Source organism: Argiope bruennichi, chromosome 3 (genome assembly GCF_947563725.1).
Source record: "Argiope bruennichi chromosome 3, qqArgBrue1.1, whole genome shotgun sequence".
Lineage (NCBI taxonomy): Eukaryota > Metazoa > Arthropoda > Arachnida > Araneae > Araneidae > Argiope > Argiope bruennichi.
The window spans coordinates 90330421-90357997 of record NC_079153.1 but is presented as its reverse complement, the minus strand read 5'-3'; the positions used below and the strand labels follow the sequence as shown (position 1 = coordinate 90357997).

Here is a 27577-nt window from a genome sequence, read left to right as displayed (position 1 = left end):
TTTATTTAAATAGTGCTAGAATGAATTTCAGCTAGATTATTTTATAGTACAAAGTAGTATTTTACACAAAGTAGTATTATAGTACAAAGAAATGGTAGTATTTTATAGTATAAAGATGTCAAAAGTCTAAGATATGTAAAAGTTGCAACGTAAAGGCATGATTTAAAAGGTGTAATTTGTCGATTAGCCTTTTCCCCAAGGGTAGCTGAACGTTTGCTTAAAGTACTTTTTTTCCTTTGCTATTAGAACTAGTTTGTTTTCCTAAGAAAGACGTATGAACATATTATTGGTAACCTAAAATATCAGGCAGATCTATTCCGTTTCCCGAAATGGATGCTGGTTGTAACGATATATCTTTTAAAATTTTATAGCAATTCATGCATTGAAAGTAAAGTATATATTTCTGCGAGATTTACCTTTCGTTACTAATATATTATCTTTAATGACTTACCGGTAACCAATTTTTTTTTCCCTTCCAAGAATTCTTATTTAGTCACTCACTGTATTTCATGCAGCGAATTTGTTATCTATAAACCATGAAATATTAATTTGTGAATCAAGTCTCTTATTATTCTCAGATGTTATATACTGTTTAATATGCGCAAAAACATCTTAAAAATTAAATAAAGAAGTAAAAAAAACGTATTACATTTAAAGTGGTATCATTGAAAAAAAAACGATTTTTGAATTTTTTAAATGGGGCGAAAATCAATTTTGCACCTTAATATTTTCGATAATTAAGCTTCTATTTAAAATTTCAAAAAAAAAAAAAAAACCAAAGTGAGCATTCCTACAATTCGATATTTATCCATGTCGAATTCAATAGCACTAAGTCTAACTGTTTGTCCCGTAACATGCCAAACACATATACTCATAAATATTGTTATTATTAAAGATAAAATCTTTATTGTTTTTTCAGGTATCTCTCTCTCTCTATCTATCTTTTTAAAGAATTTCTACTTGAGTCTATCAGGTCATTGAGAGCGAGGTAGTGCTTCTTTGATTATCTGAGCGTTAAATGTGTCAATAAAAATTTCGTTTGCCGTACAAAACACAAATAATCCCAAATATCAGTCCGATGGCAAGAATCTGTGGATATCTTTCAACTCATATATTTCACTCAAATAATTATTTTTTCTCCCGTTATCTGAGAAACAGAGCTTGCACGGAAAGCATCCAGAATGACAATGATGCAAGCGTTTACTGCATTTTTCTAAGTAGATGCAACTGCGGTTCAAAATTTTTCACGCACCTTATGATTTCGAGAGACTGGCATTCTCAGAACTTTCTGGCAAAAAAGGTTCTCCACTTTGCACTGAGTGCTCCGCTTCTTGTATTAAAACGCTCACACACTCCTGTAAAATAAAAATAATTAATTAAAACTGATACAATTCTTAATTTGATATCAGTACATTAAATCATATATACTGAGTATTTCTGAATACACAGGTTTAAGGATAAGTAAATTACATGTAAAGAAGTATTTTTTGTATAGCGCCAACAATAGGAACAATGGAATGGAAATGTAAAGTGTAAGAGGAAGTAGCAAGGAATCCTGAGGATCGAGTGGCCAGCTTCTGCTCTCTTTTCATGAAATGAACCGCACCGATCGCGGAAAAATTTTATGATCCAGTGTCGTCCTGTTGGAAAATCGTTCATGATACAATCTTTACGCCTCTTTCATAAAGTGAATGTCTTGCTTTTCTTAGAGAGCATAAGTCGCTCCATAACGCAAAAGATATTCTCTAACAGTAAGGAATCATTTGAAGCTCGCGTAATACCATTCAAACTCGATAAAACTGTTTTGCAGACGTTTTGATAATACAAACAAAATCAACTCTATAATTATTCAATTCTTGTTTTTTCCACAAACATTTTTAATCCCCGCCCCATATTACTGCACAAAACATGCTCTTTTATATACCTTTAATTTAATATTATAAAAATAGTTAATATCATTATACATTAGACTGATTCTAAAATCATTGACCGTCTTGTTTTGATAATACAAACAAAATCAACTCTATAATTATTCAACACTTGTTTCTTCCACACACACTTTTAATCTCCGCCCCATATTACTACACAAAACATGCTCTTTTATATACCTTTTACCTACCTTTGAAATTTGGTCCATGAATTCAGGAGCACCCTGTAATTTAATATTATATAAATAGTTAATATCATTTTACATTAGAGTGATTCTAAAATCATCGACCGTCTTGAAAGGAAGGGTAGGCATTCAGAAACAGTTCGATTTTACAATACAAGAAGTCACAAAAAGTGACAAGTAGAGGAATTCCGACAAGACAATTAATTGCCTATGATCGTTGAGTCGAGGGGGATCGCAGGTACGTCGATAAAAAAACTATATTTAATCTAATTGTCAAAAAATAAATTTGTGAAAGATATAAATTCTATGAATTATTAAAAAATATTTTAAAATTAAAACTTTGTCAAGCAGGTTTCTAAGCAGGTAACTAATTAACCAGGTTTCTAACTGTTATGTTTACTTAATCACTGCAGCATTTATAATGTTGTAGATGAACGTGTGTGCCGCGCAGTAGTGAATAATAATAAATAACTAAATAAAAACTATGCAATTTTCGTATGCAAATTATTAAAGTAAAAAAATTAATCTTAAATAAATAGTTAAAATATAGATTAAGTTAAGAATGTATTGAAATTCAAATTTATATTTATCAAGTGATTTCATAATACTCACTGCTTATGGACTCAAATTTGCCGCTGAAAGGGATTATTATAGAAGGCTGTTTGCCACTGAATTAAGTAAAAGAAAAAAAAATACACCAGATGAACTGTACAACAGAAATTTAATGAAGCATAGATTTACAACGGCGCAAAAATATATAGTTTTCGTCATACTATAACAGATTACTAATAAAAATACAATAAATTTGTAAACCAATTTGTAATTTTTTAAATTAAAAAAAGGGTTAAAAAATTTTAATCAGATAAAAGAAAATCATAAACCAAAATAATAACAGCTTCAAACAATCACTTATTTAATGAAAAATGCCAGTTGGATTATGATACTTTACTTTATGTATTCTTCCAGAATAATCAAAACAAAAATATCTTACTCTATAGACTGAGCTAGGTCCAACTTCCAAATCAGGATTTTTGTCATCCTGCAAGAATAAAATAAATTTGTATTGATTAGCATTTTAAAAAATACATAATCTCAAACGAGTTTTTTACTTTAAAAAATTCATATAATTTTATATGAATTTTAAATCGGGCAAAAAAATTTTTCACTCACATAATATGTCATAATTTGAGGAATAAGGTTAAATTCGACAACTTTTCTAAAAAAATTACTAATTACAATACTAAATAATTAAATAGCTTTATAAATAAAATAAAACTTAATCAAGCAATATGAATTTGAATAATCAGAATCTATATAATTATTTAATTAATTTATATATAATATACAACAATTTATAACCAACTTTTTAATAAAAAAATTATTTGTTGTCATTCATTATTTATTTCTTAATAAAATAAATATAGTAATTCATGATTTATGAATATTTATCTAAAAGTGAAAATTCCTTTCATGAACTTTTTGAATAAATATCATACATAATTATTTAATTGTTCATATCACTTGTAAATAACGTGTTATTTTAATGTTTCACTTAAAGATAAATTTATGCTTACATAATTTTTCCTGCCTATATTAATTTTATTTGTATGCAAATTTATTGATGCATTTATGTCAATTACGATGAATTGCTTATTATTTCACTTGCAATCCACTGCTATTTTTAAATTTTTTTCGCTCATTAATTTGGGTTGAAATATAGTTAAAGGATTGACGATATGTTGATAATATTTAAATAAGCTCTTTATTTTTTTATAAATCATGAGCTCAACATATGTACTTGATTTAAAAAAAATGACGAAAATGATTTTTTTTTTTTCTATTTTCGATTTTGTGAAAGTTTTTTTTTAATTTTATTTTTATTATTACTACGTAAATTATAAATTTTCAAAGCAATCAGTTTATTTCGTTTTTTTATCTTATCATTTTAAGCACCTGCCGGATAGTTTCGAAATTTCTAGACATGTCTGTACGTCAAAGAAACTTGAAAACGTAAACTAGAAAATGTCATGAGATCAACCATATTTTTGTGACTTCGATGAAACTTTAAATCCGTAAGATAAATACTTTTGAAAAAAAAGCAAACTCTTGATATGAACTGTTTTGTAAAGCAAATACTTGATAAATTTATATTTAGTGGCACATATCTAAAATTTTCTGAGCTGAAAGAAGAGTCAATATATTGTTAAATTTATCATCTAAAACTATATCAATAATCTGACATTTAGGTGTTTACACCATTTTTTATACATCATAGTTTTTCAGCACTATTTTGTAAAGAAACTAAATTTAGAAAATAGCAAAGAGAATTATAGTACACAAGTATTGCGTTTGCACTGCTCATAATCCAATGTAAAACAGTCAAAATAATTTTATTTAAAAAAAAAGAAGTGAAAGAAAATCTAAGTAGTTTGTTTTTTAATACTCTAAATTAGAAAAAATTATAATCTATCAGCTAAAGTTGAAATTGCAGATTATCGGAAGACCATTTAATTGGTGCAGAATTTACGTTCTCTCTATGAATTGTGCATCAAGTCATGAAATTTTGACTTGACAATCGTCCTGTTTTGGCATCCTAGGAGACTGTATGACAGAGGCGCCGCGATTCTTAAAAGGGAACACTGTGATCAACGCCCATATTACGAACAGCACTTAAAAAGTGTGCATCACTATCTTATTTATACCAAGAAAGTGAGAATCAACCACTATGGCAGAAACATATTTTAGGTGCCCACTCAATGGGAATGAAATCGCAATAAATAAAAATACATAGATTTTTATAAGGAAAATGTATAGGAAATCAAAGAAAATGTAAGATATTTATTGTTTCGAAAACACATAAGTGAAAATTTTGATTTTAAATATCACGAAAAAGAAGTAGTAAGCTTTTTTTGTATATTAATTATACGTTCAAAATGCAGTTATTTAATAAACAACTAAATAAAATAATCGTACATGTAAGTATTTGTGTAATCTTATCAAATTAGTGTAAGCCAATATTTCAATTCTAATGTATACCCCTTCCCCCTTTTGGCTTTAGATTTTTGTATTGAGCTCTACAAAGAAAACAAAACTTTTCCTATTATTCTGAGAAATGAAAACGCATTTTTGGCACAAATGTAAACATTAAGTTTTGATTCATAAGTTCTGGTTTTTAAAAAATTATTTACTACTTTTATCAAAAATAATTTCAAATTATATAAAATACATTATCATAGCAATAAAAAATTATCATGACATTATATTCACTCCTATATACCAGATAATTTAAAATTAAGCTTGTGATTTTGTATTTTCATAGCAGTAGCATCTCTTTTTCTGATTTATTACATTACCAACAATTTGCAGGAACCAACGAAAGTGGTTTCCTCAGTTACAGAAATTTTGACAGAAAAATAAAAATACAAAATTGCTTTTAGGACATGGGCAGTCTAAAATGTGGAGATTCGTCAAAATGTCGAGTACGATTTTTTTTTTTTTTTTTTTTTTGACGATTACAATACTGTATCTTTGTTACGACAGGGTAAGTCAGCCATCTAACTCTCCGATCCGCCACGAAGGCACACGGATTTAAACCATAAAAACTGAATGACCGAACCGCCGCAACAGCAACATTGGCGGGAACTGTGGTTGAGTCCTAAGGGCCGTCAACGGCCACGGTGCAACCCTCCCAGAAGGAAGTACGTCCCGTCATCGATGGGAGAAGCCAGATCCCTCACCTCCAGGGTGGCGAGTTCCAACCACCATGCCGGAAGCATCTCACCCTCAATCGAGGTGCCCCCCGGGGGGATGTTACGACAGGGTAAAAAGAAACAAAAAGAAATGGATATTTCATAATTTAAAAAATAAAATTTATAGAAATAACATATAAATAAAAGCAATACATATACTACAAAGAAAAATCTTTTTACTTTCTCGTATACGAAGTATAGAAGTTATATTGTAATCATCAAAAAACTGAAACTTGAGATCTTGACGAACTTCTGAGTTTCAGATCTCCTTGAGTTAAAAAGTACTTTTTTAGCATTATGTTTGTGTGTTTCTGAACACTAGAACTCAAAATTATTTTAGGCTAGACAATTTAAATTTAGAGTATGTAATTTCAACCAAATTTGTACATCTTTTAAAGCAAATTTTAAACGAAATCCATTAACAGGAAGTCTTTCAATCTATCTGTTTGAGTGTAAGTGAAATCGATATGTAGAGTGATAAGTTGGTAAAATTTTGTACACATATTTAGTATCTAAAATATAGAAACTTATCAAATTGTTGATCAAATCCGTTAAATTTTTGACCATCTGTCAGTTAATACTTTCACACTTATACAAATACAATAACTCATAAACACAATGACGTAAATTTATGAAATTCATTACATTATCTTGTAACCGCAACTATAGTTTTGTTCCAAATGGCCAGCAAAAAAGCGTTCAAAATATGTATTAATGGAATAGATTAAGAAAAAATGTTAGATTCATGCTAAAGATTTATATTTCATAGTTTTCGTTCATCACATACTACGCAAAAAATTCGCTGTGTCCCCAATTTTGAGCGGATGAAGGGGGGATAAGACTTTTATTGGGAAATATGCGAGAACGTTTCGGAAAGACCACCCCCACTGGTTTCCGAAACATATCTTTCTTTCACTTTTTTCACCATCTAATAAGCTTGCTTTAAGTACTGGAAGAGCTAATTAATGCTCCTATTTTCCACAAGGTCTACAAAATCAAACATCCTAATCATCACTCTTGGAAGTTTTATTGCTTAGTAGGACAGCTGGCACACAAATAACAACGCGCTTCACTAAATCTAGAAAATGAGGGGATGCTGATGACGCACTGATTCTAAGAATACTTCAATTTGCATTTGTTCATGTGGTCAAACATTCAAAAACCCTGAATGCGTTAGTTTATGACGAAACGGGCGCCACAATAACCATAACTAACTTAATGATGAACTCATAAGTAGGGCAAAGAAAATGAATCTTTAAAAAATTATATCATTTTTTTTTTCGCTTCCGTTTTCTAGAAACGTGAAAACAATAAAAGTAATGGATGAAAGCGGTTGTTTCGTAATCCTATTCAAAAATAAATTTATTGATATTAATATAAGATTATAGTTTTAATTTAATTCATCACACATTTAAAATTCGTTTTGGTGAAATTAATAATTAATTATGTAAAATATAATTCAATATTTATGAATTTCTAACTTCCTTTTATTTAGTAAACAGTTACATAATTTAATTTAAATAAAAATGAAAAATAACGGGTCAATATTTTTGTGTTCGAATTTTCACTTTCTCGTCTACATAGTATCGTGAAAGTATAATAATCGTCAAAAAATTCGAACTCGAGATTTTGGCGAATCTCCACCTTTTAGACCGCTCTGAGTTCGGAGAACACATTTCTGGACAATGTCCATCTGTCTGTCTGTAACAAAGATAACTCAAAAATGATTCGAGCTATATGAATGAAATTTGGTATTGATGCCTAAAACCAACCTTGCAGATTTCAGTCACATTTTGAGAAAACTCCATTCATAAGATTAGTCCTTCTGCTCGACTGTTCGAATATAAGTTAACACGATTAACTACAAAACGAAGAAAACTAGATAGGTAAAATTCGGTTTATAGAATTATCATCTATAGTGTAGAGAGCTGTCAAATTTCGCTATTTGTCGGCCTGTAGTTTTAGAAACACGCAAATGCGATAATTTAAAATGATTATGATGATTTAAATCAGCAATGATTTAAATATATCAATTTGGTATGGGAATTTTTTGACTACAGTTGTAGTTCTATGCCAAATTTTGATTTCCATTGGTTGGGAAAAACGCATCTAAAACAAAAATTCGATTTTCGGATACTATTAACCGCATGCCAGGGATTAATCGCCAAATAACTCGCCAAGCATTACATGATATATTCAGCAAAACTGTTACATTAGCGCCAAAGGTTAATATTTCGTAACTATTGTGCGCCCGTTCTTGAGATAAAGCTTTATTAATAGAAAGTTGTAAGAAGACCACTCTCGTTGTTTCTTTACTTTGTCAATTTTTTTTTTATTTACTAAAAGGATAACAATAAATGTTTTCAATCAGATTATTTTTTGAAACCTTAAAAGTGTTGTAAAAGTCGTCCTTAAAATTTTACAAAATCAGCTTATTTTTAATCCATATATAAAACTATATTAATCAGAAAATTTTTAATTTATACAAAAAAATAGATATTTTTCTTACTTGTAGTTGAATCAAATGCATATTCAGGCATTCCATCATCTAAAAAAATGACAAATTTCAATAAATTAATAATCAAATTGATGTTCATTTATATTCAATACATTTTCATACAGTGGTGACGAATTTCAGGTTAGGCAGATTAGATAGATGCTTAGAGCCTCCAGTCTGAAATGTATGGAAAGATATAAATTCTATGAAATATAAAACATTAAAATTACGTTTAAAAAAGCATTATCATCATATCTATTTCAGTATGGTTTATTTATCTATTGCAATATTTATAAACATCGAGGTCTGATTAAATAATGATGCACCCAAATGAGGATGTTGAATAGTCAATAAGTTATAATAATTTAAAATATATTTTACTAATACAATAAAAAATATTTTACTAATACAAAATAAAATTATTTCTAATAAAATAATAACAAATAAAATAAAATAAAAAATGGATAAAAAATAAATGATAAATAAAGGATAATTAATTATCCTAAAATGAATCATTTACATGATGTTAAATTAAAAATGCGTTGATATATAAAACAAAGTGTTCAATTTGTTAAAAGAGGAGGTTCAGGTTGCGAAATGCCTAAATCCGTTACTATTTTCATAAATCGTTTAATTTCTCGAAAAATACTGAACTAAAACTGAATGCTCCGAAACATAAATCCAAATATTTAACAGAAAGTGCATGTGCATATGGGAAACACATCTTCAGGAATATACTTTGCAAGAGCAAGTCGGATTAATTTTCAAAAGAAAACAATTAAGGGGATGCGATGATGATATGGAAAATCATTGGAAAACTGAAAGCAAGAAAATCCTTATGCTGATTCTTAAAAGCTTGAATATTTTATACTACTTTAAAATTAAGGAAAAAAAAACTTTTTGATGACAATAGTTTGTAGAAAGACGATACTTTTTATAATTTCATTATAGAAGCGATGAAAGAGATTCATTATAAGAAATAGATTCATTATAGAAGTAGATGGAAATGATAGTTTCATGAACAGTTACATAATTATTTTCTAAATTCCATCTTTCACAAGACAAAACAAACACGAACTCGAAAAATATATGACAGTCATTCGAATACAATTTAATAATGACACCAAGAAGGAGTATGGGAAATATACATTGATGTTAATAAGGTAACGCCATCTGTTGTATCAAAAAAGAAGGTAGTAGAGTTGTAACCGCTACAAGTTTTATTAAATTTTCCAAACTTTAAATGCAATTTTGTGTCAATATCCTTCTTTTATATAGCCACGTAAAAACAAAATAACAAAACTATGAATATTCTAATAGCTTTTGTGCGAATGAATAAAAATAAATATCAGATTTTTTAGTTTATTATTAAGTAATGCTTTAACACATTTCTAAACACCGTAATTCTTTTTTTAACAGGATAATACTATTACGCTGGTATTCTTTCTGCAATTGAGTGGTGTAGAAATCTTTCTCAGAAAATGCAATGGTTAATACATTAAAACTGGATAAAGATAACAGGATCAAGCCTAAAGTATTATAATGCTCTGATGTTCCGGGCTAGAAATTCATCCTTTCTTTCTTCTTGTGTTATATCAGTCATCATGCATACCTCCTTTCTTTCAAATAGTGCGATGGTTTTAAATATAATCCATCAAAAGTAAAAAAATTTATAATTGTGAAAATCATGCGTTACGATTTTACATCATCACTTAACTACTCATACATCAATTACATTCCTCAACAACTGCATCAATTATTTGAACAAAATACTAAGAGAGAATCCCGATTTACTTGCCTTCACCCATTTTTCGGGACAAGAACAGATGAAAACTCTGGTGCTCTCAGTTTCGTCTAAAGTTGATGTCGGAATACATGTAGTCAAAGCCAGTAGAAACTGCAAGATACAAGCATTTTTGTAAAGGATTCATGGATAGTTTTTAATATTCATAGAATAATCATAATAATCAACATTGAATAAATTGACGAGAATGCTCTGTTTTCAACTTTCTCATATACTAACATAACATGACCTGTTTTGAGCTTCACAGTACAGTGAAGAATCTCGGTGTCTTTCGGTGATACTGTGTATCTTTCTTTTCACTGATTGAGTCCAAACTTTAATATGTAAGTGGCGTTGATATCATATTTGTAGATTTACATCATGTAGTATTCCATTTTGAAATTAAAAACATAAAACAGTACTTTTTTTAATTAATTTTATTTTTAAATGAAAGCTGTACTTAAATCGACTTTTCATCATAATTACCAGCAATATTAAAGCACATGTTGTATTATACAACCAGTCTTTGAATTCCATCCTTATAAAAATTTGCCGCCTGATTTGACAACCATTCAGCATGGCCGCAACCATCACTTGTCAGCAAAATATGGAGCTTGTGGAATCGTGTTTGGTTGAAATATCACGAATAACAATTGCATTGTGAGAAAGCACATTACCATGGTGCAAAAGCCTCGAGTTTTCTTGCCACTTTTCAGGTCTTTTTCTATGAACATCTTCACGAAAACGATGTAAAATGCTCAAATAATAATCTTAATTGATTGTCCAGAAAGTCTATCCTCTCTGTTGACTTACGTTCATGTTATTAACAATAAGTTAGCGACGAAACAAGAAAGTTCTGAAAACTGACATATAGTTTCATTCCTAGGATTGTAGATATCTCTATCCAATTTTGAAACAAGTTCGTCAAAGGGCTCAGCATATTTCGGTCTGTGTATTCGTGCATATGTGGATGGAATAACTTAAAAACACAACAAGCTAAATAAAAGGATTTCTGCGCATAATCTGTCCATATAATGTTTTAACTATATAATAAATACTCACTGTGACACTGAAAGCGCATATCTTTATTTAATTTTAAATACATTTAAAGAAAGACTGTTTTTGTGTCTATATATAGGTAAGTTCAAAAATATAAAAATATTACAACGAACAAGTTAAATTATACTGTGAATATGAAACTAAATTTATAGATCTACATGACATCGCAGTACCAGCCAATAAATTTTAAGATTTTCAAAATGCATGTTTGAATATCTTCACTTTATTATGAAGCTAAATACAAAACACACCGCATTGTGTAAATATACAAGAAAGATGTGAGGAGAACACTCCAGTAGTTTCTATAAGTTTAATTTAATTTTAAACAGCAAAAAGTTGCAAGATGAGTTGTTATAGATGTATATCTGAAAAAAGTTTGTCTACAATTAAACGATAAAATTGAATATAAAAAGTATATTGTGTATATACATTATGTCTGTCTAGAGTAAAATCAGACAAAATAATCCCCGTTAAAAATGGACGTTTGAATTTATTTTTAATTCTAACTATTTTAAAGAAGACAAATGGGATATATTGATTGTTTGTGAGATTTTAGAATCAAGTTTTTAAAAATCGTATTCAAATGAAGTATTGAATGACTGATCGTATATAAATGGAAATCCCTTTTTTGAATATATTGACTGACTGATCGTATATAAAGAGAAATCTCTTTTTAAAGAAACCTACATTAATAGCATTAGAAAAGGCCAACATTTTTCAAAAGTTATATTTTAAAATCAAGACTTTTAAACTGAAACAGCTCACAAATCACGCAAATTTTGCTTTTTTTCACTATTTTTTTTATCTACTAAAAAGTCTTTTATGTGAAAAGTTTAATATTTAATTATAAATTTTGTCACCTCTAACTCAAACTGAATAATATTAATTATTTGAGTGGAACGGATATTAGAAGAGAAGAAACAAAAAACGCGAACAAATATTCCATGATTAGAAATAAAAAATTCATGAAGAAATTTAATTAACAATAGTTAATAAAAACAAGTTACATGAATTTAAGTCGTGACATTTCCTTAATATATTCTTTTTATTCTGAAACAGAACAAAATTCTTACAAGTTTATTAAACAACATTTTATTATTACACCATTAACTAGTTAAGACAAGAAATAATATTGAACAAACTAAAAAAACTTTCAGACAGACTATAATCAATGCTTTGGAACATTCTTTGAAAAGTTAAGTAACACAGCAATAAAAATAAGTTTTTGCAATTTTTTATCGTTTCCGGACTTTCACATCATGCATAATTCAATAGTCTGGAGATAATCATTTCTCATCTTGCATTTATACAATAAAATATTTTTAAGAATAATTTTTTTTCTGCTGATAAGTTATCGAATAGCTACACTATCGTTTTTAAATTTCAGAACTCTGGGAATTTTTCTATATGCTTTTTTGTCACTTCCAGATGTTGAAAGGAAAATTCATTATTTCTGATTTTTTAATCAGTATGTTTGTGATCCGAGGCATTTTACGATTAGAAGAACGGGTTTGTGCATAATAACATTTATCTCACTTTGAAGAGAACATGCAATGATTTTTAAATAGCTTCGAAATTCAAGATTTGAAAACGTAATCAGTCTTCCAACCGTTTCCCGGTTCGAAAACATTCGTCTTTTATGCACTCTATTATCGCTAATGAATTTTCAGCTGCACCGGAAAACAGCTGCCTGTTAAATATCAAGATAAAATTTTAATGCATTAAATGTTTGTTTAGGCAAATGTGCTGCGCAGATTATTTTGTGCATACAATGTATCGTACTTCTAGATCATTCGAGCATTCGAAAAACGGAATTTTGGTGTTGAATCTGGTGCATTATTTGAAATGAGATTTTATAAAAAAATATTTAAAGAATTTTGTTTTAGTATAATTATTTCAGAAATAAGATAATAAAGGCGTCCATCTTTACTATCAAAACCAGCTAGACATCATGACTTCATGAAGGATTAGCTTGTATCTCAAGTAATGGCCTATCTCATATAACTTATATAGTTGCATTCTGTGCAGTGGCATAACTAGAGGGGGGCAGGTAGGGCAAGTGCCCTGGAATGCTATTACCGGGTTGCACAAAATTGAGGAATAAATTATTTGAATGTAATAAAAAATATTCTTTTAATTCTTATTTCCCGGAATAAAATAACTTCTTAAAAATGAATTCATTTTAATATTCCTATTTATTAAATTATCTAGGTTAATTTCATTATCTAATTAATTTAAACTACTATTTAAGTAGTTTGAATCCTATCTAACAAATTATTATTATGTTAAATGCAAACAGCATTTCTGAGAGTTTGAAAAAAATTTTTATTAATAAAAATAAAGGCAATATATTTCCATAATATAAGCGAATCATGCGAGCATTATTTGATAAATTCGGCTCAACATGAAATCTAAATATTATTCTTAAGATCATATTTCTGTTCTCCAAGTATTCTTATCTATCAGCCAAAAAAAAAAAACTTAATGTTTTGAAATACCTTATAGATTAGTTAGATTGCTATAAATCAAACAGAATCAGAAGATCTGGTAATAAATTTCATTAATCATAAAAGTGCCATGTATAAAAATGAAAAAAAAAAAACTTTTATGTGACGGAAGAAGGAGCGAAGGGAGAATATAGTTCCTCTAGACCTTTTTGTTACTTTTTGAGCAGGAATGAATTTATTTCTTTGTAAATTCACATCAGAACAATCAAGAATACCTTGATACTTCTTTTGGCCACGACATTAGCTTTGTACTTCAAAACGTGCTGTTGTTGTTGCTGTTTATGGCACTAGTCATAGACTTGAAAAGAGGACGCCAGCGATTTTAAGCAGCATTTTAGCATCTCTTGTTTCAGTAGCGCCATCTAGGGCCAGGAGTACATTTTAGCCACTCATACTCACAGCCCTTTTCACGGGGAGGACATCATTCACTCATCCACAGATCGTAATTTAGATATGAATCAGAGAACGATCCTCTCTGATCCAGTACCCCCAGTGGTATTGTCTCGACTTGGAGGACTTTGTAACTGCTACAGATTTATACATGCACCAGCCACCATGTAGACAGAGAGTCTTCAGCCGATGCGGTTTGAAGTCACAACCCAAAGGATGCGATTCCAAAGCTCAACCAACCAGACAATGCCGCCCTTGCTCGAAAATGTATCTTTCAAAATGCTTTATGCAAAATGTATGCAAATGTATCTTTGTATGTATGCAAATGTATTTGTATGTATGCAATGTATGCAAAATGTATCTTTGAGATGCATTGTTTTTAAAGGAAATATACTTGAAATATTTAATTATTGTTTTTGATCTATTGAAATTTAAGAAAATAACTCAGTATTCGATACCATATTCATTGAAAATATTTTTTAAATTATAAGAAAAGAATATTAATTAATATTTTTATTTTTATAAACTGATTTTAAACATTTTTTAATTAAAAGATGTTACTTTGAGATTAAATAGAGACAATGAGTTAATATACTGCATTAAAAAAATAAAACTAAGAATTTACGGCATTAAAATAAATGAAAATATGCTAAATTTTTATGAAATTTATATTTACTCTGCAATTAAATGAGATTATGTTATTGTAGATGAGTCATTTGATAATTGTTTATGTCAAATATTGTGCAAGCACAGTCAAAAATATCTACAGCTTTAGAAGTTATGAAAATACTTAAATAATTTATGCACATTTAATACATATGGTATGAAAAATATAATTCTGAAGAAAAAATTAATTTAAGTCTCAGATGAGAGAGAATCTATTATTCGTTAAATAGAAAATTACTTGTTACCCTTTCCTTGCTTAAAGGTTAAGTAAAATTCTTTATTTAAAAAGCTAGCTGAAATACAATAACCTTTGTTAAGAAAAGGGAAAAAAATCTGATGAAGCGAGGAAATAGATTTTACTTAAATTTCAACAAATGATTGCTGCTATTATAAACATGTGTAGAATTTTTTAAAAAATGCTAAAATTGGGGGAATTGAACAATTAAATATATCATTGAAATGATGAGTGTTAAAATTTTAGCTGTGTAAAAATTTTGAATTTTAAGGTGATATATTTGGTAACTATATTTGTGTGAGATAATACTTTCAGAAGTTATCACAAGCCATCGGAATTTTGTTTCATTTTTGATTAATTAATACTGATTCAGGTGTCGAAAAACTATTTTAGGAGTACGTTCCTATCCCCCAAAATATATTTGTCTCATGTTTGGTAACTTTGATTCTAATACTTTAGCCTGTATTGCGGAAATGGGCAGACAGACAAAACATATTTCTGCTCTTAGTGTTAATAGATAAAACTGTATAATGAACTTATAATACAGTTGTCTAGTCATTCATCAAAACATGTCATAACAAATATTTTTTTTAATTTGAATTCGTTTCAAAAGATTTTAATGAAATTTTGATATCCTTGCTCAGGAAATATTTGATATATTAATAGTTTAAACCACTAAAAATATTTCAATAAGAAATTTGAACAGAAAATGGGAAAATGTGATGTATTAGAAAAACATAAAATCGATACGCATACTATTGATATGGGACAGAATAAGCTTGCTGAGGGCCCTGGCACAGATACTTTGACATCCTCTGAAATAAACTTATATAATGTACATTTCGATTTTACGTCATTATGTCTTAAAATATAGTTTCAAATGTTTTTATACGATCTAACTATACAATATTTCTTAATAATTTCCATATAACTGTTATATTACTTAGTTTTTATAATAATTTAATTAATCTGTTTGAATAATTAAAATGCATTGACCAGTTGCTGAGCCATATTATTTCAAAAATGTTTTACGTATAATTAATTAAACGTAACTTCAACTCCAACTTTACACAGCAATTTTTGAAGGGTTGTTAATATTGAGGATTGTAGTTAAAAGATTGGGAGGGGGCACTCCTTTAATATTTTTCCTGGGCGCCATTTTAAGTAGGAACGCTTCTGATTCTGTGTCATAGCAAAAAGATTCGTATGAGATTTCATCAGTAGAGGGAGAAATAATAGCCTCAGCAAAGCAACAATCTTTCAATGAAATAATGTAGAAGCTAAAAGCATAGGAATCATATTGCATTGTACGTTGGGAAGCATTACCCTAATCAGGCTGTAATGTTGTATTTCATTTTCTCCAAATTTTGAAAAGTAGCTAAAGACAAAGTCCTAAGACAATTTTCCTTAAAAAAACCGTACATTATAAATAATAATTAACATAATTATAAATGTATTTTAATAATTTTTCGAAATGGAACGCATTGCCCTATTTAACAGGGATTCCTATGGAAATTCGTTTAACAAGTTAGATTCAGGAACGAATTATGCTCGTTATACGAGATTCAATTTTATTACTCTCTAAAACTGATCAACAATCAACGATTTCCCGTTGATGGACGAATTGTTCTTCTGGCGGCCAATGAAATGATTTAATATAATCTGAAATAGATATTCAAAATTCTTAATTCTTTTAGATCTATTCAAAGAAAAACAGAGCTTTTTTTTTTATTAAAACGTTTGATTGTTAAGAATGCTCTAATAAGAACGATGGCAATACAGATATATTTTCTTAATTTTTTCAGCTGTACATTTTTGATTGAAACAAACTAAAATATAAATCTTAGATATTTTACTTGCTAAAAATCTGTCTCTAACGATTTAGAGAAAAAATACCATAGGTTTCTTGTGCAAACATTTATGTGAAAATTTCAATAACATTTTATTAAATTACATTGCAATCAATAATCAAAAACTGAATTCGAACAAATAAAGTAATTTATAAGCAATAATTATACTGCACTTAATCAGTACTTTTTCTTCCACAAAATCATTCAATGAAAATATTTTGCTTTTCAAGTTAGAACTGCGACAGAAATCAATATTTCTAAGCCGTTTATAACAAAATGATTTATTATCCATTTTGAATAGAAAAATAAGAAATAAATGCATACCTCACGATTCAAAACAACATTGCATTGCATCAAATCCTTCCAAAAGACTCTTCCAATTTCTTGTGCTGAAAAGGGAAAAAAAAATTGCCGTCGTGAATTTTGAGACTTCATTTTTTTAATTCAGTTTTAATTCTTATGCATGCATTTATCAGTCTGCTTCCTGGCATAGGGGTAGCGCGTTTACTTCGTGATCTGTGCGCCCTGGGTTCGAGTCCCGCTTCGGGCGTGGTTGTTCTTCCTCTGTTCTATCTGTGAGTTGGTGAATGTGCCCTCCCATAAAAAGGGGTTGTGCAAGCGAATAAGTGATGCGTGAGTGGCAAAGACGTACTCTTGGCCCTAGTTGGCGCTATTAAAACAAGAGACGCACCCCCTATCAACTTAAACCGCTGTCTCCGTAACAGCGGGCTTGTCTAAGTGCCGTAAGAAACAACAACATGTATTTATCATATATACGTATGTGCAGATGAACACTCGTTTAACAACAATGAAAAATTGCGATGAATATGTTATAATGAGTTTTTCGTTATAAACACAGCACAGAAGAGCAATATACTATAAAAAACACTATAAATAAAATAACATAACTCCCTTAACACTACAAATAAATAACTCATGACATGTAGTCTTTAATAATAGTCATAACTTTTCTTTTTCCTTTTATTTAGAGCAGTTATCAATAAAATACATATTTAAAAAAGACTTCTTTTGCAAACTCATTGACGAATGGATAACAAAACTTTGTATTTTTTGGACTATGTTAATTTCTGGGGCTTGAACTTTGAAGAAATGTAAAAATATCAAATGACGTTTCATCATTTTATCTTCCATCAAACCGTTTTGCTGTAAAATATTGCAGATATTTTCATTTATTGCGTCTTCTTTTTCTTCTTTTGAAACCTCTCTGCGGAGAACGCAGTATATGCTTTTCCTGATACATTTTATCAACATTATTACTTAATTTTTACTTGCTGAAACATATATTTTTTCGTACATTGAATATTAGCTCTTTGACAGCGGGAACTACATTTTTTTTTTAATAATTCGAAAACTATTTGGAATATGAGCACAGTTTTTTGAATTCTGGAATTGTAACATGTCAGCTTGAAAAAAATATATTAGTATGTTACAATTCACATTTTTTCCACATTCATTCATTAAAAAAATATTAAATATGTATTATTTATACATTTATTTTTTGACTTCATGAAAAAATATCTTTTTTTTTAGTGATTGAAAAAGATTTTGAGAAATTTTTAATAGTTTCCAAGGTATCGGTAAAAGTTTATAAGATTCATTTAAAATTAAAAATTCGACAGTGGGAATTTTACGTTTTTTTGTAAATATTTGGAACACGATTTTTTGGATGAACACGATTTTTGGGGTATGAACACGATTTTTTGGATTATGGCATTTTAGAATTGAGTTCGTGCTTCCATGAAAAAACCCTTTACTACGTTATAATTCAATTTTTTCAAAGTTCACGCTTACCCAAATTCCTTTCAATACTCATTAAAATTCAAAAACATTTTATTTAAAGGCTCATCATTCTAAGATAACATATCAGTTCAGTAGCAAAAAGTATTGATAGCGGTGATGGAAATATTTTGAGACAGTAGTTAATTAACTCAGTTTATCCGTTTGGTAATTAGAACAAATCTTTGCCTTCGACTCACTTCCATCGACACCAATTTTGTGAAAATACTATAATAAATAACAAAGGAGTTCCTATTTCTTTTGCTGTTGTTGATGGCAGTACAAAAATCATCTCTCAAAATCCCTTATGCCTTCCATACGGCTTATCAATAGTAAAAGTAGATATAAAATATTAAAAAAAAATGTGAAACAAGAGATCGAAGCATTAATTGTGTTAATAATAATGTATACAGCAAACATACAGTGTCTCACAAAAGTCATGGGACACTTGTGCTTTACAAAAGGAAACTGTAATAAAATAAATAAATAAACATGTACAAAAAATTTTTTGATTGTGTTTCATATTTAAAGTTAGTAACAATTATTACATAACATACATTTTGTCAAAATATTAAAACATTAATTTAATAAAAATACAATTGTTTAGAAAGGAGCAAAAAATGGCTCACATAAGTGATGGGACACTTACTTTTCCATCAAATATTTATCCAAAAATTTTACTTTTTAAAAAGTTTTAATATTTTGTTGGATTTCCTTTTACTTTTAAAACATGATTTAATCTCCTTGGGATGGATTCGACTAATTTTTTTGTCATTTCTGGAATGATTTTACCCCATTCTTCTTGAAGCACTGATTTTAATTGTTGTTTTGAAGAAATGGTGTGTTTGCGAATTCTTGATTCCAATTCTTGCCAAATATTCTCTATGGGATTTAAGTCTGGTGATTGTGGTGGTGTTTTTATTATTTCAGGACAGTTATACCGCAGCCAGAGTCTAACGTTCAAAGCAGTGTGCTTGGGGTCATTGTCCTGGTAGAATTTAAAATCGTTATGAAAGTTCAATTTTCGTGCTGAAGATTTCAAATTTTGCTTTAAAAATGTCAATATACTTGTACTGATCCATTATACCGTCAATAAAAACAAGATTACCAACTCCAGCGGACGACATACACCCCCATACCATAACTCCTCCTCCACCATGTTTTACTGTTGGCACCAAGTTCTGTTTGCGAAATTCTTCCTTGGGTTTTCTCCACACCAAGATTCTACCGTCAGAACCAAATATATTAAATTTACTCTCATCAGCAAATATAACTTTATTCCAGTAATCAGAATTCTTATTTATGTTGGATTTTGAGAAAGCTAGTCTGAGTTTTCTATTCTTTTCACTTACGAAGAATTTTTTCCTGGCTACTCTACCGTGATACCCAGTAGATCGAATTACCTTTCTAATAGTCTCAGGATTACCAATTATTCCATATAATGCTTGTAAATCAGCAGCAACTTTAGGAGCACTCTTTCTTGAATTTTTTTTTAATATTTCGAACGATAATTCGCTTTATTCCATTGGATAGCTTTGATGGTCGGCCAGGTCTTCTTTTATCCTGAATAATATGATTCTTTTTATATCGTTTAATGATATTGAAAACTGTTGAATGACTCAAGTTAACTGTTTCAGCAGTTTTTCTACTAGATTTTCCACGTTCAATATGCAAATTAATAACTAATTTTCGAATTTCAGGTGTTCTTTTCGTTTAGCATTCATGGCTGCACAGAGCTAAAAAACACAAAAATTCCAAAACAAACTGGAGAGAAATACTGCAGACGATTTTATAAATTGTTGCCAATTGCTTTTGAGTAAAAATAAAACCACCAAAAATATTTTTATTGCTTATTTCAATACTGTTTTGGTTGCATATCTACTGGTGTCCCATCACTTATGTGAGCTATTTTTTGCACCGTTCTAAACAATTGTATTTTTATTAAATTAATATTTTAATATTTTGACAAAATGTATGTTATGTAATAATTGTTACTAAATTTAAGTATGAAACACACCCACAAAAAATTTGTACATGTTTTGTTAATTTATTTTATTACCGTTTCCTTTTGTAAAGAACAAGTGTCCATCACTTTTGTGAGACACTGTATCTGTGGTTATGCTTCAATCTAAAATTTGATGAAAAATTTATAATATCTGCAAGATACCGTTGATTGTACTTCAAAATAAATGTTGAGAGCTTCCTAAAACAACTCTTAGTTTCTCTGCGCTCTTATTTTTAGTAGCTCGTTCCACTGTTAAAGAAAGTTTAGAACAATAATTTCCAATATTTCTTTACTTTTCTTTTCTCTCATGTTTACAAATGTCATCTTAGTTACTTCTGATTTTATTATTTTTTATTACAAACACGAATATATTTCTTATATCTAATAATTTTAACTTTTCAATTGCAATAATTTCGCTCATTTATTTAATTTTAGAATAGTAGTTAGATAAAAGTAATTTTTCCTATGAAACTTTTCAAATTTTTTTATTGAACTGCGATTTGTGTGTTGACGTGGATTTAATTATTCAAAAAGTTAATTTTTTTTTCCAATTCAAACGAAATGTACTTTATAATAAAAATAAAGGCATTATTTGTAAAAATTTTACCTAGCAAAAATATTTTATCATTGTTGATGCATTTAAAATTTAAAGAAAAATTGTGTTTAAAGACATTATCTCTAAATAAGAACAGTAATAATAGAAGTAAATAAAATGCATGTTATGATTTTATAAAAATAAAACAAATAGTAAATAATAATATTCTAGTTGATGTAACAATTTCAACGCCATTGCTAAAAGTTTAAATATTTAAATTTACGAACTCTAAAATCGTTGAAGCTCGTCTTTTTTTGACATTTTTATACGATATTTACTACTCTTTTATAATACCAAAAGCAAATAAAGCAACTAAACTCGTAAAAAGATCAAAATTTGTCTAAACAAAGAAATGGATAGCCGGCTTAGTTCAAAAGAAATAGGAAAATCTTAAACATTTATCGGGATCTCTTTTATTTTACAGATGGTCATGGGATTAAAAACATAAGAGGCTTATCTAAAAGTTATCACTTAAGAGATGAAAGAAGGTTTTTTCAAATTATTATAAGCCAGTACATGACCGAATAAAAATATTGGAAAAATGAGCGGTTTTACTGTTTAGAAGAAATCTATCTATAATACTATTGTTTGATCTAGGGATTTCTTAGAAGAACCAGAGCAGCTTAAAATTTTTTGTCAGGTACACAATATAGATTTTGTAAGGTAGGTGACGATTTGGAATGACCAATGGCAGCAAATTACTTTCTCTGTCGAAAATAAATGTATTTTGAATAGACCTGATGACAGCAAGCATTAGTGTAATGAAATGAAACAAACGGGAAAAGAAAAATGTCACTAAACCGCCACTTAGGTGATGGTTTTATTATGACAAGGGGTTGTTGTTAATTTAGTGGCGTGTGATGACTTTGATTTTAAAATTAATTTAGAGGCTTATAGAGGCACTACTGCTAATTATATTTTTTACGTCCATCTGCTTTAATAAATTAATCAGAAATATCAGAAATGGATGAAAGGAAAATATTAAATTTTTATTATAGCTTTTTAAAATCTATTATTTATGTAGAGGATGGTGAATTTACTAATAAAATGATGTATCTGTTCACAGAAGACATAAAATAAAGTTTTAAATTCGGTATAAAATATTGGCGATATCCAGAAAAATAACATTAGAAACCTACCAAGAACCCTAATTTAACAAAGCAAATTGGGCGGCATTTATTTGTTGTACTGATGAATGATACAAAACCGACCAGGATTACATATTTATTCTACTGAGACTTTTTATATAGGGAAAGATGGATCTACTAACAAAATAAGGCGTCCATTCACAGAAATCGTAAAATAAAAGTCTAAATGCAGACTAAAATTATTATAAATAATACTAGAATCCTATTGAGAACACTCAGACAATCTTAAAAAAAATGAAGTGGCAATTATCCTCATCTGTACAACTGTGCAGATTATGGAGACAAAACAATTCTGTGCTAAAACAAAAACGGCATTACTGGTGTTAGTTCGAATGTTTGAATTCGTTGTAACTAATAGCAAGATTATTAAGGATCACAGAATATTTGTGTCTGCATATATATTGTTTGAATTATAATGGCCTTGCTGTTCTACATTTCTAAAGTATTGTTCAGTATAATTATTTTATTTAAGTTGATTTTCTTATTGGTGTAATAAATTCATAATACTATTAAAATACATTTTCTCTCCTTTGAATTTAAATTAATAACTTGAACATTTTTTTGCATGCCTTAAGTTTTAATGTGGTTCAGAAGAAATTAGGAACAAAATTATGTTTATTTGTCCTATATGATAGCAATCGAAATGGTGTCCAAATGAATACATCCTGCGTAATAGATGTTTACTAAAAAAAGAGTTTTCAAATTCAAATTAGATATTTAATTAAAATTAATCAGAATTTTAATGTTTTTCTTCAACACTGACACGCGATGGTTCGTATTAAATATATTTATGTGTGTGTGTACATCATTCCTGCCGTAAAATTAACAATAAATTTGAAAATTCAAATGATGATAAGCAAATCCAGCTTAAAACATTATTTTGCAACGATGATTCAGATAAGAGGCTCTAATCTTCTTTAAATTTTTTTGATGACGTATAAATTTATTTTTTGAATAATTTTTTATTAATCTTAATTTATTTTTTATTTATTGTATTTTTAAATTTATTTGATGAAGTATTTGTATTTTTATGCCGAAAATCATACAATACGTGTTAATCATCCAACAACAAATTAAAATCAACGAACTCGTCCTTGAACAGCTCTCATGCGAGTATAAAGCGAGCGACACTAATATACCTAAATTAAACTAAACAGATTTTTTAAAAAATGAATTGTTTTTGTATTATTGAAAAATATAGTTCTTACTTTTTAATTGTGATTATTGTTCCGATATTTGAACATAATGAATCTAAATCTGTAAAATATTTAGCTGGATCTCATTTTAACAATGGGAGTGCCACCCCACATTACCCGGAGTCTTTCTTGCATAAATTCAAATAATTGCTATCACCTCCCCTTCAACTTAAAAATTAGGTACCTTATACGAAAAAGTAAGAAACATAATTTTCAAAATATATTCACATATCAAATTATATAAACAGACTGATTTATTGACTTTCTTAAGTACTCGCATGCTTTTATTTGTCAGTTTAAATTTTTCTAAAACAAACCTTATCATTAGTAGTTCAAGTTCCCTTTTTTCTAGATAATTATTAAATTAGCTCAGGTCTGTTGACTGGGTTTCTTTTCTTAAAAAAATAATTTGATCGAATATTAATATCCAATGACATAACAAAAAAATCTGTTAATAAGTGCAAAATTATTGACCAGATATTGATTGTGTTACAAAACAAATAGCAATTCTTTATAGCGATGAAAAAAAGATATTTTTTATGAAAGAAACTTAATATGCAATTCTATTCATTATATTTTACATTTTGAAAAAGGTTTACAAAAGAATTTATTCGTGCATTCAGGCGAATTTTCGAAGAACTAATCAAACACATTCTCGCTGTCTGACTTTTATTTAACTATTCTGAGAACTGTATTTAACTAAGCTTTATGGAAAAAAAAGCAAGAAGTGATGATGTAAAACGAGCAATTTTGTAATGAAACTTTTAATAGTAAATTCAATTGCATTAATTGTCCCCGTAAGTGAACCAATTAGTGTATTACAAAAAAAATGATTGTTTCCATAAAAGAAATAGCTCTTCGCTTCATTTTTTCCTATAAAAATTTAACTGTAGTACGTTTTTATACTAAATATTATATTAGTCTATAAAAAGGCCATATTAATGCAATTAAATGTTCTAGACTGCCATTTATGAAAATCTTTAAAAAAGGAATCTAAAAATATTTTTTCCATTAAAATTTCCATGCTGCTTTTTTCCCAATTCTGTAATTAGAATGTATTTATATTCATTTCAATCTTTTTCGCACATTTTATCTGATATATCTTCATCTTTTGCTTAATTTATTGACAAAAAATCCATTGTAAAGGCCCTATCCTTCTTTCACGCTTCTGACATCATGTTTTTTGCAAAAATGATTCGTTTCCATAAGTTTTTCAATTTTTTAAGTTGCAGTCAACATTTCGGGATATTCTATATGATGGAAACATATGCTTATTTTCAAAAACTCCATGGTTATTTTAATTATAAACGAAAGCGCGAATTGTCATCAAAGTTTTTGCTTCATAACATATAAATTCAGAAGTAATAATGTTTTATGAAGATTTTTATGTTACAGAAGTTTTGTTCTGAAAGAAATAAAGTGAGCAAATGACTTCTCCAATATTTATTTTCATTCCGTTATTTTGTGAAAGTTTTGTTCGAAGCATTCTCTTGAATTCTATTATTAAACTTTTTCTAGACCAAATCGAGAAAAAAACGATATTTTATAAAAGGTTAATGCTATTGAAGGCTATTTATCTGCGCAATTTATGAGTAGAATAAAAATCGGAAGATGGCTTTTAATTTATCCTTATACTAACAGAGTATGTAAGTACTTTCTCAAAAATATATAAATTCCTGAATTCAAAGTTCGTAAAAGTAAAACTATTGTTTCTTAATACTTCTCAGAATGTTTAGAGTTTGCTGATTTATGCTATAAAAAATAACAAATCCATTAATATTCTTTTTTCTTCGCGTTTATCATATACAAAAACTCAGAGTTCAGATTCAAAGTTATTTCAGACCTAAACGTACTATCTTCTGTACATGTGTTGCAAAAAATGTAAATTATCTATCAAATCCAAAAAAATAAAATAAAAATAAATAAATACTGAAAAAGTCGCAAAGAATTTAAAGATCGTTCATGTTAAACAAAAAGAATTGACATTTGTTAATAATGCAAATATCTTTGGTACTGATTATCTATTCACAACCAACAAATTGAATAAAGTAATTAACAAATTAATCAATAAATTTACACGAAGTTACATTTTTACTTTTTTCCTAAACAACACATATATACAAAGCTGAAGTATATAATTGTCGAAACATTTATCCAGGACTGGCCATCTCTATAAAGAGACTCAGTGAAAAGAATTTTGAGTGACCTTAATGCATTTTTATCAAAGATAAAAATAAAAATAATTCAAAATAAACTTTAAATAAATTTGATAAAAATATAAATATTTATTTAAATAGTATACTTATTTTATGTTGAATGACTTTTGTACAATAAGACGTATACATTTTGCTGTACCTATGATGTCTGCCATCATAATTAGAAAAGTTTAACAATTTATTCCTTTTAAAGCTGTCGAAAACAAGACCTTAGAGGAAAATAGCCTTTTTTCATACCCACTACCCACGATGGAATAATAATTAAACATGGTTATTCTCAAGAGTGTTAAGGAAGATTACAAGTCATCACCAAAAAAAGTAACCTTGATCAGTAAAGCCGACAATCGGCAGGTCGTCTGAAGGTCATGGAAGCTTTTTTATAGTGTTTTTCATTTTTATTTATTTATTTGCATTTTCTCACATTTTTTCCTTTGCCGCACTGGAATTTATGTTATAGACTTACTAGAAAATTTCACCGTTGTATAAATTCATTATCAATATATTCATTTCACTGTTATATAAGAACACGTTAAATAATTTAAAAAATATATTAAAAAATAGGTAAAATTCAGCATTTAGTTCTCGATGGTCATTGGGCTCCCTGAGATTGTGGAGCCCGAATACATTGTACAAGTCTAATTTCTCTAATTCCTCCAAACAATTGGCCCTGCATTTAACCTTGACATTTTATTGAATAATAATGGTATATAGCTCTTTAAGAGCAAAGAAAAAAAAATTAACTTTGAGATAATGTTTGAACCTGGCAATTCAGAAGCGCAATGAATTAGATTGCCGATATTTAGCAGTCTTGCTCAAAAAAACTATTAACATCAATAAAAAATTTTATTTGATCCTAAACACGAATCGGTTTTTGATGTTATATTTCGAAATAACTCCCTAAGTCATTAATAATGAGATTTTTTTTAACTTGAATTTCGGCATTTATAAAAATGTAATACATGTTTTTAACTGCAGCGTTTTTTTATTTGCGAGTTTAATTCACTTCATTTTTTTTCAACATGAAAGCCGAAGTTTTCCGTATTAATTTCGCAAATCTATTTCTTGAAGAAAAGGAATAAAACAAATAAGTGTTTCTTAGTAAAACTTTTATCCAACGTTGTCAGTTTGATTAGTGTTGCTTTTCCTTCTTTTTTTCCATTTAAAAAAAAATTCAATTAATTATCATAACATATAAAAATATATTCGATAGTTATTGCATGATTCGTCTATAAATGAACACAATAGTTGGAAATGTACGAAGAAGTCTGAAAATATTTAATATATATATATATATAAACAAAATCTAAAATTAATTGGGTTGTAAAACTGTTTGCGAAGTATTTCTTGCGCATTGTTTATTTGATTTATTTACTTATTTCTGGACAAACATATAACTTGGTTCAACACTAAAATGAAATAAGATTAGTTATTTTTCTCAGCCGGAAGTACGGCAATATTTATGTTGTTCATGAGCTCGTTTTCAATTTTGAAAAGAAAAACGGTAGTCTGTATAGAATTTATTTTTATTTTATCCCGATAAAATTTTTTATTTTTATTTAACTAGTTGATTTTTATATTTAATAAAGGATATTCAAATTATAACAATTTTCCTTTTTGGAATAAAACAATTCAAAAAAATAGAAGTAGCTCTGTAAAGAGTAACTATTCTGAAAGTAAGCAAATTAATCTATTACTTTATCATATAATATTTATCTATTACTTTACGCATAATTTCTCATAGAGAATTTCACGAAATAGCTTAGGACCGGGA

The 27577-nt window shown here is 28.4% G+C and overlaps 1 protein-coding gene across 1 annotated transcript in view; it reads right to left on the bottom strand.

Moving 5' to 3' along the window:
- Positions 1 to 706: 706 nt before the first annotated feature.
- LOC129963612 (uncharacterized) overlaps positions 707 to 27577 on the bottom strand; it is a 41022-nt gene continuing 14151 nt past the window's right edge. The window contains exons 2-6 of the mRNA XM_056078085.1: positions 17174 to 17238; positions 10158 to 10256; positions 8372 to 8410; positions 3105 to 3152; positions 707 to 1355 (exon numbers count right to left, since the gene is read on the bottom strand). Of these exons, the coding sequence (XP_055934060.1) occupies positions 1254 to 1355; positions 3105 to 3152; positions 8372 to 8410; positions 10158 to 10256; positions 17174 to 17238 (353 nt within the window). The 3' untranslated portion in view covers positions 707 to 1253. The remainder of the gene's footprint in view (positions 1356 to 3104; positions 3153 to 8371; positions 8411 to 10157; positions 10257 to 17173; positions 17239 to 27577) is intronic.